This window comes from Orycteropus afer, unplaced genomic scaffold (genome assembly GCF_000298275.1).
Source record: "Orycteropus afer afer isolate SDZICR_OR568_19922 unplaced genomic scaffold, OryAfe1.0 scaffold00031, whole genome shotgun sequence".
NCBI classification, from domain to species: Eukaryota; Metazoa; Chordata; class Mammalia; order Tubulidentata; family Orycteropodidae; genus Orycteropus; species Orycteropus afer.
In genome coordinates this window covers 14,783,165-14,798,893 of record NW_006921618.1, presented here as the reverse complement: position 1 = coordinate 14,798,893, position 15,729 = coordinate 14,783,165, and the positions used below count along the sequence as shown (strand labels likewise).

Here is a 15,729-nt window from a genome sequence, read left to right as displayed (position 1 = left end):
ATATATATGACATTGTGGAAAGAGACCACTGGCATGTTGTTTTTCAGGGAGAGAGTGAAAGTTTCAGCTTCTCACTTGTTCCCTGAGATGCAGATTTGAAGGATTGTAACCTAGAGCAAAGGCTTTGAAAGTAGTTGGTTATAAAACATAAAGTAACCTTTTCACCCCTTAGAAGACGTTATATCCCTGCTGTGGGTTGTTGATAAGTTCAAGGCCCCTCAAAGATACTACAACTCATCATTGTTCAATGTACTTCTGAGGCTCCATAGAGGAAGTAATTTCTTATTTTGCATGCTAATTGTAGACACCTAAAATATTCTCTTAATGCCCAATCTGTTTTCCAGATCCATTTTACAAGGTGCTTTTACAGAGCAGCTAGGGGCTAAAGGCTAGGCAAATGTGTAGACATACTGTCCTCTCTTCCAGGATTAATTTTTTGCATTACATCTTTAGATTTCGGTTAACCTGCTTTGAGTTTCCTGACTGTTCAGAGTTTGCCAAGAAGGCTGTTAGTTATAGAACATATGCAGATTGCCCAGACTCTGGAGGGTGTATCTCTGTCTCTAAGAGATATCTGCATATAGACCAAACCATGTTGGAGGGTGTGTGTGTTGTGTTTAAGGGGCAGGGAGTACAGTCTTTAGTAACCAATTTTTTTGACCATATATGTCACTTTTGTGCACTAGCGACTTGTTTTCTTTGCTCTTTCCAGGTAAATATGCAGAGGACATTTTTGGAGAGCTCTTTACTCAGGCAAATACCTTTGCCTCTCGGGTAAGCTCCCTTGCTGAGAGGGTCGACCGCCTACAAGTTAAAGTCACTCAGCTGGATCCCAAGGAAGAAGAAGGTAAGGAAGCTGAGCTCAGCATTTGCAGGCTCTGCTGAGCAGTTTCTTAGAATTATTTTTCCCCTGATTTATAAAAAAAAGTCAGAGACCTGTGGAGTTCTGCTTTGAAGTGACATAAGCATGGGTGGTGTGAAGAAACCTTTTTAGCTGTACCACACCCCACATACTCCCTTTCTCCCATTCCCCCAATTCTCTTTCTCAGACTTCCCCTCCCCCAATCATATTTTGCTACCATAAAAGTACTTGGAAGATTCATTCCTCCTAAGGAGAGGCCTGCTAGATCTGGCCACATAGTAAACCTTTGTGTTGCCTCATTTTGTTCAGTCGTGAAATGGCTGGGCTGCTGACAGCTTTGGGCTTCCCCAGAGGGGGAGGGAAAAAAAAAACCTGGCTGCAGCCAAGAAATGCAGCAGCTGAGGCCTCTCTGACTGGTGTGACTCAGTGTTTGCTCAAATAGCCTGTCGTCCATTTTCTAATGCCTTCCATCTTCTCTCAGTGTCACTACAAGGAATCAACACTCGAAAGGCCTTCAGAAGCTCTACCATTCAAGACCAGAAGCTTTTTGACAGAAATTCTCTCCCAGTGCCTGTCTTGGAAACATATAACACCTGTGACACTCCTCCACCTCTCAACAATCTTTCCCCTTACAGGTAATAACTAGCTAGCTCCTCCCTTTATCCTGCCTAAACATAAAAAACACTGGGTTGTCTTTTTACCTAAAGATGTTATTTATATTAAGATTGTATCAAACAGCTTTAACAACACCAAAGTTTCTTAGGGCAGCAGAACCTGAAGTTTACCATATAAACAGTTGTCATTTATTTGGTTTCTGAAATTTATATTGAACATATATTAAAAGTTTTCTATAGCACTGCATGCTGCAGAATTTTAATTTGGTATAACCCAGGTCCATTTTGGACTTTAGCCAAGGAATTTAGTTATTATAGAACCAAAAGGACTTTGTTACAAGGCGGTCCTATAACATAGATCCCAGGGGCAACATTCTAGCAAGGCTCCCACTTACTTGGAAACCACTAGATTACCAGATGTTTGAGTGTGTTAGTGGGGCCAGCCTAATGGAGTGGTTCCTCAGGGCCCTGAGGGGTCCCTTTTGAGGGGTCCTTCCAAACCTTAAAGAGTATTGGCATTCTTCCAGATGAGTACCATTTACTTTGTTTTGTACACCCTTTTCAACATTTCCTTCTGAAAGAACCTACATATACTGCTGTGGCTGAACTTGAAAAGGATGATAGCCTTACAGACACTGTAAACCTCTCCACCCCCACCTCCTACCCCCCGTGGTCTGATATTATTGTCACACTCCAAAAAAACCACTGAGCAGGGACAGAAAGTGAATATTTGTCTTGCTTGCATCCATAAGTATATTTGGAACAGGTAAAAAGTAATTATAGATAGCTGGAGGCAGATGTCTTCTGTGAGACATGGGTACACTGCAAACTAGAATATGTGTGTGTATGTGTGTGTGTATGCATGCATGCACTGCGTATGTGTACCTGTGAAGTTCAAGGACATCTGCCTGATTTAGGGAGCCTGGAGTAGGAGCGTGGTAGCCTCTTACACAGAGCAAAAGTGCACTGCGTCTTTCCTGTACTGCTGTGTGAAATTATGTTTATCTGTTGACTTTCAAAGGATGTAGCTAGCAGAGCAGGACAGAGATCTGACTACCTAGTCTCCATTATTTAGTCTAGTTGGGTTTGGGCAGGGGGATCGCACAGCTGATAATATTGAAAAGAAAGTGATAACACAGAGTTTGTGTGGTAGGGTAATAAGAAAATTTTATTTTCTAGTTAATAGTATTTTCCTTTTTAACATGCAATACCAGAATTAATACCTCCTCTTAGTTATCTGGATTTGGCATAACAGAAACGAACAGTGGTATAGCTAACTTAGAGCAAGATTTAAGGTATAAAATCATTAATGTTTGATTTGGAAATGTTTTCTGTATGTTGTGATAGGATTGGAGGCCTGGGAATAAAATTTGCCTTTCTGATTTTTTTTTCTTTACTTTTATTTAGTTTGTTATTGTTGTTGAGAATAAACACAGAAACAGTTTCTACACATACTATTCAGTGATGTATACACAGCAACAGTTTCTATACATACAATTCAGTAACATTGGTCACATTCTTCAAGTTATGCAACCATTGTCACCCTCCTTTTCTGGGTTGTTCCTCCTCTATTAACAAACTCATTGCCCCTTACATTTCCTATCTAAACTTTCCAATTGTGTTTGTCCAATTCTTTTTACTTCAGAATAAGTTAAAATGTCCACCTCTAAGCTCATGCTTTCAGGAGAGTGAGAATGACTTAGCCATGCCAAAGTGCAGGATTCCAACCTGGATCATTGAGTCTGGCACAGATAACCCTGATGTTGACACTCAGTAGCTGACTCTATGCTGTTGTCACAGCCACTAGAGATGTGATTAAATCCTGTGGTCATGAGACAGTTGGCCATCTGTTCTCACTGGGGCCCCCTTGTGGTTGGGGGTAGATGGATGCTGAGCTATTCTAGAAAGGAGCAAGAAGGTAGAATGCTGTGGTTATCTGTGTTTGACAGAAGAATAACACCCATACACACATATGAACTTGAACACATGTGCACAGGTTTCGGGTGGGTGGGAACCCACTGATGCTGCCTCAAGAGTTCTGAGTAATTGGTAGGGGGAAGGGGAACCAGTGGTGGAAACCCTCTCTTATGTGCCAGGATATCAGGATGTCCTCAGGGAAATGTTTGTGGCCATGCAGATCATTAGAAATAATCAGGATCTCTGCTGCTAAAGCACGTTCTTGTCCTGACCATGCAAATTCTTCTACCAGGAATTGAAAGTAAAAGCTAAGATTCTTAAGAAGCCAGGTAACTGAAGAGGTGGATTCAGTGGCATTGGAACACTGGTATGGGAGAGGAAATACGCAGTTGATTTGAATGATTTCTTAATTCCTCAGTGTAAAAACTGCTAACTGGTAGGTGTTTGGAATATTGGATTTGGTTGGGAGCTCATCTGTCTCCTGACAGCTACTTGTCTTCATTTCTATCCCAGGGATGATGGGAAAGAGGCACTCAAATTCTACACAGACCCTTCGTACTTCTTTGATCTTTGGAAGGAGAAGATGCTGCAGGACACCAAGGATATCATGAAAGAGAAGAGAAAGCATAGGGTGAGGGGAAAGGGGCATCTGTTCTGCACATCAGTAGGCACGATTGTGGAGGGGAATAAAAAGAAAGCCAGCCTTATGTGAAGTAATCATTCGAAGTGGCTGCTTGCTTGGATGCCGGGTGAAACTCTAAAAAACATTGTGTCTACACCAAGCACAACCAGAATGAAAGTATAAATCACACCAAAAATGTGTTTGTTCCCTCCAGCACTATTAACAATTAAGTATATTCAGGCGGAGTTTTAGAAATTGACTTTTCTGTTCTCCATTTATTTCTCTTGCAATTTGTACCTGACTCCGCTGGACTCTCAAACTAGGCTAGTCCCTTCTCTACCAGTTTTGCAGCTCATTTCTCAGAGATCAGCACAGGGCTCTGCAGTGTTTGATTTGCAATGAGCATTTTAACACCTTCACTATTGGCTGGGTGGGGCCGATGAGATATGCCTCAGTTTTAGAGATGCTCCTCTCCCTTTAGGTCTCTAGTGGTGTGTGTATGCGACCTACCACTGCAACCTCACAATCCCATTAGCATGGCTGCCGGGAGGCCCAAGAGAGCGCCACGGGCTAGTGCAGCTGTACAGGCTGAAGAATTCATTGGTTTTGTTTTGTTTGTTTGTTTAATTTTAACTATTTCCTGCCAGGCTATCTGCAGTTGTCATTAATTCTCATCTCTTTTGACTGATCTTTGTGGTGGAGGAGTAATAGCAAATAACTGTTTACTAAATTCCTAACAATTAGAGCTATTAAAAAATGTGAATGTTACCCATAAAGGTAGTGGGTTTCCTGTCACTAGAGGTATTTAAGCATGAGTTTGAGCAAATGTTTCTCCCAGATGACATTCTCGGTCACTCCAAACCCAAATTATAATTCTATGAATTCTGTATTGTTACTCCATGTTGTCTAGGCAAAATCATATTTTGAGTGTGTATCCATGAAGATGGGTGAATTTTAATGACTAATTTTGAAAAATATTTCATAAAGGCTTTTTGGTTCCTTCTCATTACAGAAAGAGAAGAAAGATAACCCAAATCGAGGGAATGTGAACCCACGTAAAATCAAGACACGTAAAGAAGAGTGGGAGAAAATGAAGATGGGACAAGAATTTGTGGAGTCCAAAGAAAAGCTGGGGCCTTCTGGGTAAGTGATGCTTTTGTACTCTTGCTAGCATTCTTTGAAGGGGCTGGGGGCTTGGGGACAAAAATCTGACAGCTCTGTCATTACACCTTTCACACCCTCTCCAGTCTGGCTATGTGGCTTAGATCAATACCACTATTAATCAGCTACTTTAAAGTGCATCCATCTGGTGATTAAAATTTGCTAAATAAATCAAGAATCTCAGCAGTTTAAATGAGGTGACTGGAGTGGTCTTGAAAAGAAAGCCCATGGCTTCTAGTGTCCTTATTCTGCCAGACACTAGTTTTATCTGAGGGCCTCAGAGGAAAGACTGGAAAGGAAAGAAAAGTGGTCTTAAGAGGCCTTTGCCTCCAGAGCATTGATTTGAAGTCTGTGCCTAAGAGCCAGGCATTTCAGGGGAGTGGGGAGGACCAGGCAGGGAATCCATGCACATCCAAAGCAACTTTTCAGTCAGGCTTTGTCAGTCTCAGGAGTGAGGCTAGCCAAGAGACTGAATGAGGACCTCAAAAAAGAGTGTGGGAAAGGTGGCTCAGCCAGTATTAAAGCTGTATATCTCCGTGGAGAAACAGTAGACGTCAGTCTGACCCATTTCCCAATACCAAATTACACCGAAGGTTTTAAGGGAAGAAACAGTCTTAAAGCTTGGGTTTGATGCTTATCCTGGTGCCCGATCTATGTGACAGTCAAGGCCAAGGCACTGCAACTGCTTGGCATGAATATCGCCCTGGTTTTTCTCTTAAATACATTGTATCCTGGCTGTCAGAGAACCATGCCAGCCCATGCCGGGTGTCTGGGAATGATGAAAGGAAAGAGTTGAATTGTTCTTGCTCTTAGGGATAACTCTACCGTGAAAACCCTGACTTTAAAAAATCTCGACACTTTTGACACTTGTTTTTCGTGGATTAAGAAATTTGTTTTAAAAAGTGATAAAGATGGTAAGAGGAGAAAATGAACCTTTCTCTCTACAGGGAAACCATCTCTGAGGGTACCTTCATTACCTTCACTTCCCAGTATAAGGAGCCATTTTGTTCTTTGGTCCCATCATGTTCACACAGGCCCTTGTCATAGGTTCAGTGACTCTAAGGCCAGAAGCTTACGTGTCCAAGATGACAACTATTGTGTGTTTATTTTCTTGTGGAATGGGGCTGGAGAAGATGAGGACTTTGCCTCCTATTTTCATGTCATCCTTGGTTTGGGGTTGGGCTGCATCTGGACATGTTTGTTGGTGAACCTGTAAAGAAATGTCCTAAACCTAAGCCTACAGAACTCTACGCATTGGGGACTTTCCACATCAGAGCATCATTTGATTCAGGTAGCTCCCTCCAACTCTGTTCACCCTGTGGTCTGTTTTAGATAAGTTCTTTAGCAATCCAACAATGGTAGAAAGAAGGACAGGATGGAACAGAGCAGGCCAAATTTTGCTAGCTGATTCCTGGTGTATTTTTGCTTGTTTGGAAGTTTGCTGTTCACCTAGAGCAAATTCACCCAAGGCCCAGTGCTCTGAGGGACAGCTTTCCATGAGGCAAGATCAAGCACCTTGCTTTAATCAGCAGCTTATTGTGTTTGATGTAGACCTGGCACAGAGACCAGGTCTAACTACCACACAACAACCTACATTTGTCCTCAGCTTAGTTTTGCAATCAGCTGCCTCCCTGGCCTTTGAGCACTCCAGAGGCTTGCCGACCTCAAAACCAGGCCAAGTGCCAGTTACGCGTTTTCAGCGCATTAGCCTATAGGTCTTGGCTTTGCCTTTTGCCACAAGATAGACTTTGGGATTTAGGTACAGGCTACATCTAACATTTGGGAGAGAATTTAAAAGAACTTCTGTGTTTGGATAGACCAACACTGGGAAAGGAACAGCATGGTTTTGCTAATATGGATTAAATCCCTTTACTATAACAATCAGCAGAAACATCTGTTTAACAACAGAATATTTAATCCTGAAGTAAAATTTCAATATCACAGAAAATATTTGGGGACTGTACTTACAGTATTCTGTTTCTTCCTAATAGCTTTTGTATCAAATGCTTTTTTGTATGTAATATCTTTTTTAAAAATAAGTAAGAGAATACCACTCAGGCTCTTTAAATGACAGTTTTGGCATTGGGTTCATTGTCAGGTATCCACCCACCTTGGTGTACCAGAATGGCAGCATTGGCTCTGTTGAAAATGTGGATGTAGGCAGCTATCCACCACCACCACCACAGTCAGACTCTACTTCTCCACCTTCTCCTTCCTTCTCTGAGGACAACTTACCTCCCCCACCAGCAGAATTCAGGTAAATAGTAGTGCCTCTTCTATCCATTCTAGGTGATTAAACACTCAAGAACAAAATAAGGATTCAAAATCTAGGTTAGGAGCAATAAAATAACTTGTCTAGATAATAGAATAATTATATCAAGTACTTGGGAGGTGCCAGGCATTGTGCTAAACACTGTATGTGTTACTTAATCCTAACAGCAATCCTCTTGAGATAAGTACTATTATTATCCCCATTTTACAGATGAGTAAACTGTGAGGGAGAGAGAGGTTAGAGAAATTACCTAAGGTCACACAGCCAGTAAGGGCCAGAGCCATGATTGGAAAGCAGGTTGGTCTGACTCCAGAGCCCATGTCGGTAAACACTAGCTATTCTGCCTACACCTGAACAGATACAAGTCACCCACTTACCTGTATTTTTTAGTTAGCTTTAACTCACTATGAAACAAAGTGGTAAAACCTGCTGAGCTTAAAATATTTAGCAGACACCTTTTCCAGTTATCTAGGAACTTGGCGAGTAGTTGCCTTTTTCTCCTATTGCTCCTGGCTAATTTGCTGTTGGATAGAATCTCCAGAAAGAAGAGGCAGATGAAACTTAGATGTTTGTCAGTATCCCTGGCAGAGGTACTCAGGGGAAGAGTTAGCCATTCATAGCTGAAAAGAGGTCTGAGGATTGTTCAGATCTCAGTGTTTCCTCACTGTTACTCTTTCCTTTTCTGATGCCTAACAAATGATGAGAGCTTTGAAAGGTGGACTTTTCTCTTTGGACACTTTCATTAGAGGTTGACCATGTTGAGAACCCCTCAGATGAGACCTACAAACAATAGTCCATCCTGTTCATGCCCCTCCAAGTTTTTGGCTGTGGCTTAAAGAACTGTGAAAATTCCAAGATGGATACTTTTCTGAGTAGCTATTAGTGCAGGGCAGGCACAAAGGCTTTCAGGCTCACACATGGCCAGAGACCTTGCAGCTGTAGCCAGGCATATCTGATCCCAGGAAAAGTGTGGTCTTAATCCTCTTTCAGACCAGGTCAGGAGTCTGGTGACCTACTCATTTCCCATCTCTGCAGATCCTCATGTTGAGACTTACTCTCAAGGTTTCCCACACGAACACTGAAGGTGCATCTATCTAAATATATATTTCACTCAGATATGGTCAACTTGGCTTGGGCTTCCTGACCTCACAAAGTCTGGTGAACATTAATAGCCTAAAGACCAGAGCCCAGAGGGTGGGTAGTGTTTGAATTTTTATTCTAGTGTGCTATCTTAGTGCTTACTTCAGGATTAAACTGACAACCGTGTGTTAAACTGTTTCTTCCAGGGGAGGGTTCAGGAGCATGCCTTCCCTTGGGTAGCTAGAAGGTTAGAGGAAGGCCTAAGAGTTAATCTCAGCTAGAATCTGGAGTCGAAGTCTTTCAGGTAGTTTTGTACAATCTCTGCTTATCCACTTCTGCTGATGGGAAACTCACTACCTTACAAGGCTGCCTATTTTATTGTGGTCTGTTCTGATGATTCCCAGGTTTTTCTTTCTATTACAGCCAGAGTAAAGTGGTATATTCCACCAAAATGAACCTAGGTTTGTACATAAACCTAACTACAGGCGTACCTCAGGGGTATTGCAGGTTTGGTTCCTGATCACCACGATAAAGTGAATATTGCAATAAAATGAGTCACACAAATATTTTGGTTTCCCAGTGCGTCTAGAACTTATATTTACACTATACTGTAGTCTATTAAGGAGCTCTAGGAGCATAGTGCCTAAGGCATATGACTGCTAACCAGAAGGCTGGAGGTTCAAATCCACCAGCCACTCCTCGGAAGGAAGGTTAGGCAATCTACTTCCGTAGTGATACCACCTCGGAAACCAAGGAGGGCTCGCCAGGAGTCAGATACAACTCGACAGCAGTGGGTAGTCTATTAAGTGTGCAATAGCATTATAAAAAAGTTTGAAACATTGTGAGAATTACCAAAATGTGGCACAGAGACACAAAGTGAGCACGTGCTGTTGGTGAAAAATGGTGCCAATAGACTTACTCGATGCAGGGTTGCCACAGACCTTCAATTTGTAAAAATAAAGACAACAAACACAGTATCTACAAAGCATAGTATAACGAGATATGCCAATATAGGTTGATATTTGCATCTTGAAATAATAGAGGTCTTTTTTCTTTGTGCTTTTAGCTACTCAGCAGAGAACCAAAGAGGGTCTGTCTTGGCTGGACCCAAAAGATCCAGTATGGTCAGCCCAAGCCATCCACCACCAGCTCCTCCTCTGGGCTCTCCACCAGGCCCCAAACCGGGGTTTGCCCCACCACCTGCCCCTCCACCTCCACCTCCGGTGATTGGTGTCCCACCCCCACCACCACCTTTAGGATTTGGGACTCCAGGAACCCCACCACCACCTTCACCCCCATCTTTCCCACCTCACCCCGATTTTGCTGCCCCTCCGCCTCCTCCCCCACCTCCAGCAGCTGACTATCCAACTTTGCCACCTCCTCCCTTGTCCCAACCAGCAGGAGGAGCACCTCCCCCTCCCCCACCTCCCCCTCCTCCGGGGCCCCCTCCTCCTCCTTTCAGTGGTGATGGCCAGACTGCCATGCCACCACCACCTTCTGATGCCACCAAACCCAAGTCCTCCTTGCCACCTGTGAGCGATGCCCGCAGTGACCTGCTTTCAGCTATCCGTCAAGGTAGATCCCTGTGGTGGGTCTGGGATCATGGGGCTTTGTCTGTCTGCTGCTGGGATGACTGATTAGGGGTAGGGCTCTGTGTCCTTCCCTGAGAACAGCTTTCACTGGATAGGAAGAGATTTGGATGTCAGGTTTCAGATCACCATGAAGAAAGGCTTTATGCTAAGAAACAAAAATTTAGATTTCTCCACCTTGGTTTAAAGTAAGGATTCTTAACCTGGGATCTTTGCACTCCTTGAAAATTTATGCTTTGTGTATGTGCGAAATTTTTTCTTGGGGAAGAATCCTCATTTTTCAACAGATTCTCAAAAGAATTCTGTCCCCCAGAAAAAAAATCAAGACTGAGTCCTAGAAGGTACTTCTGTAGCTGGACTCAGTCCCTCCCTATCTTGCTCTACTTTTCTGCCTTTCATACCTTCCTCCTCTGCCCTCTTTCCCTCTTAACCTTCTTGCTTCTCCCCTTTTCCTTCTATCCTTTTCCCTCTTTTGTCTCCTTCCCTCCCTTTCTTCCTTCTTCCTGTTCCCTCTCCTCCCTCTTAATCTCACCCTCCTGGAGCATTTATTCTCTCTGTCAAAGGGAACAGGTCCAATCCCAATGGGTTACAGTGGTTGTTTCTGTTTCTGATCCTCAAGGAACTTTGAGTCCAAAGGAAACAATCTAGGGTAGCTGGGCTTCTTTATAATCAGTGGCATTGGGCAGGCTGAATGCCTGCTCAGTGGGGTATAATGGCCACTCCCTACACAAAGCCTCATGAGAAGGTACCATCCTCATCAGCCTGAGGTTATAAACCAGGAAGAATGGCAGGCTTCCTTTCAGACACACTTTGGCACAGTTTCATACTTTATCTTTCCTCCTTTTCTTGCTTACTCCTTTCCCTCTGCTTTCCTGGATGGTCCTTCTTTTTCACTGTCCTTTCCAGTACTAGTCCCATCAATTGCCACGCCTCCTTACTTAGTCCTGAAGGGATTTTGAGGTAGAGGACATGCCTTCTCACCCTTTTTCCCTTTCTTTCCCACCAGGCTTTCAGCTGCGCAGGGTTGAGGAGCAGCGGGAGCAAGAAAAGCGGGATGTCGTGGGGAACGATGTGGCCACCATCTTGTCACGTCGCATTGCTGTCGAGTACAGTGACTCAGAGGATGACTCCTCTGAGTTTGATGAGGATGAATGGTCAGATTAACTCTTGCTGCAGCAGCCCACCTCTTTTTTCTTTCCTTCCTACCTGCCTTTTTTGATGTCTACTCCAGGAGTACTGTGGAAGAAAAAAGGGAGGAAGAGAGAATTTCAAGGGGCCAAAGCCTTCCCTCAAGCAACCAAAGATACATCCAAGCGCTTCCTCCAAATCAACATGTATTTCCCCTCCCCCATAGCCAGCCCCCTAGGGCTCCTGAGATTCAGTAGCTGTTTCCTCTTCCCTTCAACTGCCTGTTGCATACTGAAGGGAAGGCAAAACCCCAAAGCACATCCCTTTGATTGGGTTGAAATTGGAGATGATGCCTTCTTGTAGGGGCCATTTCCAAACTGTGGTCTCCTTCTAGGATCCTTGCCCTCAGCTGCTTTGAATAATGCCAGCCATCTTCTGGTCCTAAACAGTGAGAGTGGCGCCTGCATGAACACAGCTGGCCTCTCTCGTGTGACTGAGAGGGCAGAGCAGGCTGCCGAGCCCTCCTGCCCTGATCTGTAGGGTGGTGCTGCCTTCCACTAAGCCATCTCTAGGCCTGGGATGCCCATTATTCTGGGAGGCATCTACCACCTAAAGAATGTCTCACCTCCTCAGCCTTTTTAAAGACAGATTGTTCACTGCCTCTCTCCCAGGTTCCCTCTTGGTGAATTATGGTGTGCAGGTATCCCTTAAGTGCCCCTTCCTCACCCCCAGGTGCCTTTGGGTACCACAGCCAGTTCTAAACTCTAATACCTATGACCAAACTAGCCTTGACACACAGGGATCTGGGCCTCTGCTGGCTGTCAGGAGCAAAGCTTAGAGACTTGGAACTGCAGGACTAGAAGAATGGTGGAACTCCTCAGGTCCCTCCCTCTTAAGAATGCTAAGGCCTAGAAACTTGCTCAGGGTCACACAGTTGGATGATGACAGAGCTAGACCCCACAGTTCCTGATTCCAAGTTACTTGTGCTTTCTGGGACCAAATAGTGGGCACCTGCTGGAGCCTGAGCAGAGAGCCATCTTGGCTTGATGCTACTCCAGACCTTGCCATAGGTGGAGGTCCCAGCAGGAGGGCTCAGGGCCTATTTTAGCCCTGTCATTGCTGCTCAAACCCTAAGAGCCTCTCCTGTAAGTCTTTGCTGCCCCTTTCCTATCGCCAACCAACACATGACCTTGGGAGCTGCCCTTCTGGGGACCAGAGGTAGTGAGAGAAGGAAGGGGGTAGGCAGCTTTGACAGGTGCTGTTTTCAATTCCTCTGCAACTCCTCCCTCTTATTTCCCCAATTTAAGCATAGGTTCTGCCAGCTGTAGAAACTTCAGTCCCTCAGGCTGGCAGCCGCTGCTGGTACCTGCCTGGGGGGGCCTGGCAGCCATGAGAGGAGCTGAAAGGTAGAAGGACTCCTCACTGCACGTGGTGATGTCCCTCCTCCACCTCCTCCTCTTTCCTAGAGCTAATACACAGGTGCTGTTACTCAGAAAAAAAACTGGTCAGCTCTGGCCAACAATGAGGTTTCTTCTCTTCTGCCCTAACTGTTATGTAGCCTCCTAGCTGAAATCAGCTTCTCCTGTCTTCTCCGGCTTTTAGAGCCCTGAAACAAAGGGAAACAGGATCTGTCTCTACCCAGCACAGCAAATGGTTGTAGTGATTGCCAAAGCCCTCGTAAACCCTTCGGCTTGAGGAGAGTGTATAATCATGGGTACTGGCTGCTGCTGTGCCCTGCTGAATGCTCCCCCTCTGCCTTTGTTCCTTGAACTTGGGGTGTGGGGACTGAGCCTGTAGGTGCCAGCTTGCCCTCCTGCTGTGGCTCTCCAAAGTGTGCCCCCTCCCTCTTCTCAGATGAGGTGTCTCTGACACAGGACTCAAACCAGGCTCCCGTGCTGAGCACACCAGTCTCCGCATGCCCCCACCTTGCCTCCCACCCCACACTTTGGAAGCTGAAGGTGCTTTTACCAGAACTGTGAAAGAGCTGTTGAAGGTGCCCCCAGCTGCAGCCCAGCAGTGGCTGGAGAGGCAGGCAGAGGGCAGTGGTTCTCCAAATAGGAGGCCTGGGGCCTGGCCAGGCCAGGGTTTGGGCCTAATGGCTTTGACTAAATTACCCCCACCCCCCTTCTTTCCGGAAAAGGGGGAACCAACACCACTTTCTGTCATTCTGCTCTGACCTTGAAGGAGGCAGTGATGGCCTGGCTTCTGGAATGGACAGAGTCCACAGTGGAAAGGGCTAGGGGCAGGAGGAGGTGGGGAGGGGCGCTGCCTGTGGAAGGTAGGATTAGATCATTAGCTCAGTGACCTCCTAGGGTTTCGATGTGCTGTGTTCTCATCCTACAGCTGGTTTGGTAATGATCTGCAAGTCCCGGAGAGCAACAGCACAGCTCTGCCTGACGCTCTCATTAAAATCTATGCAGCCAACCTCGGCGCTTTGTAGCAGGCGGCCTTGCGAAGCCGCCTCAGCTCAGGGGCTGGGGACCCAGTCAGCCGAGAGGCCCTCTGGGCTCTACTTATGCATATGTGCACAAAAAAGAAAAAAAGGGCTTTTTAAACTGAGCCCTTTAAGATGCGAAATGACCCAATGCAGCTAATTGTTTTTTTAGAATCCTGCAGAATGCAAAGTTTAGTGATTATTTAAACTGGGGCCACGCTGGTAAGAGTATGAAACAATGGCCCTTAAGGACCTTAAGAGCTGAAACCAAGGAGTCACCTCCCTTCCTGGTCTGCCCAGCCCAGGGGACCTGCCCCCATTCCTGTGGCCCAGGGCTCTGCATCCAGTGGGTAGTGTCAGAAGTGACTTGTGGCTTCGCCTTGGTCGTGAGATGAGTACATTCCAGAGGAGCAGCCAAGGGGAGGGGGCAGGCTCAGCGATCCCTTGGAGGCTCAGAGCAGCTGGCCCAAGCTCCAGCTCGCCTCTGATGGAAGCTCAAGCTCCCTCAGAAACAACCCTGGCCAATGTCACCGCTGAGCCAAGGTGGTGTTGTCAGGGCTAATGTGAAATCTCTTCCCGTGGCGCCGATCCTCCGGCTCTGCAGCGCCAGCTTGGACAGATTGAGGTCTCTGTGGCTTTGGTGACCCTGCTTAGCATTCCCATCGTGTCTCAGCTCTGCTCTTGGACTGTCTCCCACCACAGCCCCCCTCCCTGACCTCAGGGTTGGGAGAGGGACAGTGCCCCAAAGCCAGGGGGCTTTTGCTCACGAGAGATGTCAGGTTTCCTGTGGGCTTTGAGCTCTGCTGGGGTCCCACGGACCTAAGAGGAGGTGTCACACAGAGATGTGCCTCGTTCTGTGCCTCTTCCCGCAGTCACTTTAACAGGGCCTCCATGAGAGCTAGGGAACAATTTTGTTACTGTATTAACTTTATCCAGTTAATTTACTTGAGAAACTAACCAATTTTTACTTTCTGTCTAGAATGATGTACACGTAGGAGAGTGAGCTGTAATGCTCCCGAAGTGCCTTGTTTTCTCTGATATAAATATATTTATAAGGACATATTCCAGTGGGTTATTGGGTGAATTTGCCACATCAGGGTTTTAGGGAGTGGGCATGTATGTAGTGAGGATACAATCTGAAAAATACTCGCTTTCCTCAGAAGATGGAAAAGGAGCTTCTGTTGGGGATCCGAGCAATGGGGTTAAGCCAGGCCCCTAAAGTGACCCTGCAGTTGTTGCCTTTCCCCCTCTTCATCTTCTCAGGCCCTTAGAAGCACACCTACCTTATTATTTTAAAGCCCTGTGGCTCCAAGCCTGGGCTCATTCCCTGCCAGGCTTGTAAGTGTGTACCACATTTGTACCCTAGTGTTTTTAAGATTCCTTGAAATCTTTCATGTATACACATGAATACTTCAATGCCAATACTTTAAACAATTTGATAAAGTCTTTTTAGCCGCTTAACCACCACTGGTGTATCGTTCTTAGCGGGAGGAGAAGCTAGAGGGAGGCAACATTGGTAACCACAGGTGGTGACCAGAGCTTGGGCAGGAGATCTTGTGTGGGTGGGCTTAAGGGCAGGAGGCCTTGAGGGTCTGGATGGTGCAACCTGTGCAGGAGGTGGGGAAGGGGGTGGAAATCATTTGGGTTTAGGAAGAGGTGGGGAGACCTGGAGGTCTGGATCCCCAGGCCCCATCAACTGGCTGAGGATTGGGGGTGGGGGAGGCAGGGGGAGGTGACAAGCTGTTGGCAACTCCTTGCATCAGGCAGGAGAGGAGCACAGGCTGCATACTGATGTTGCCTCCTAACATCTGGCGGGCATCTTGTCTGCCTCTCAGACTCCAGCAACTTACCTTAAATAGAACGACTTACAATGGAATCCGATAAAACATTTAGGCTGCTGCACGCCCCTCCTTGCCTAGGGAAGGCCGAGGGGGCTGGGTTTATATCCTGACCTGAAAAAGTGACCTACCCAGGAAGCAATGGTTGTTCCCAGCACAGCTGCTGCGGGTAACTGTCCCTGGGGGTAATTTATGAGCAGACACCCGGTTCC

The 15,729-nt window shown here is 45.9% G+C and overlaps 1 protein-coding gene across 1 annotated transcript in view; it reads left to right on the top strand.

The window, feature by feature from the left end:
* WASF2 (WASP family member 2) overlaps nucleotides 1–11,281 on the top strand; it is a 17,006-nt gene extending 5,725 nt beyond the window's left edge. The window contains exons 2-8 of the mRNA XM_007935799.2: nucleotides 713–847; nucleotides 1,344–1,497; nucleotides 3,907–4,024; nucleotides 5,028–5,158; nucleotides 7,275–7,433; nucleotides 9,595–10,103; nucleotides 11,124–11,281. Coding sequence (XP_007933990.1) covers nucleotides 713–847; nucleotides 1,344–1,497; nucleotides 3,907–4,024; nucleotides 5,028–5,158; nucleotides 7,275–7,433; nucleotides 9,595–10,103; nucleotides 11,124–11,281 — 1,364 coding nt within the window. The remainder of the gene's footprint in view (nucleotides 1–712; nucleotides 848–1,343; nucleotides 1,498–3,906; nucleotides 4,025–5,027; nucleotides 5,159–7,274; nucleotides 7,434–9,594; nucleotides 10,104–11,123) is intronic.
* Nucleotides 11,282–15,729: the final 4,448 nt, after the last annotated feature.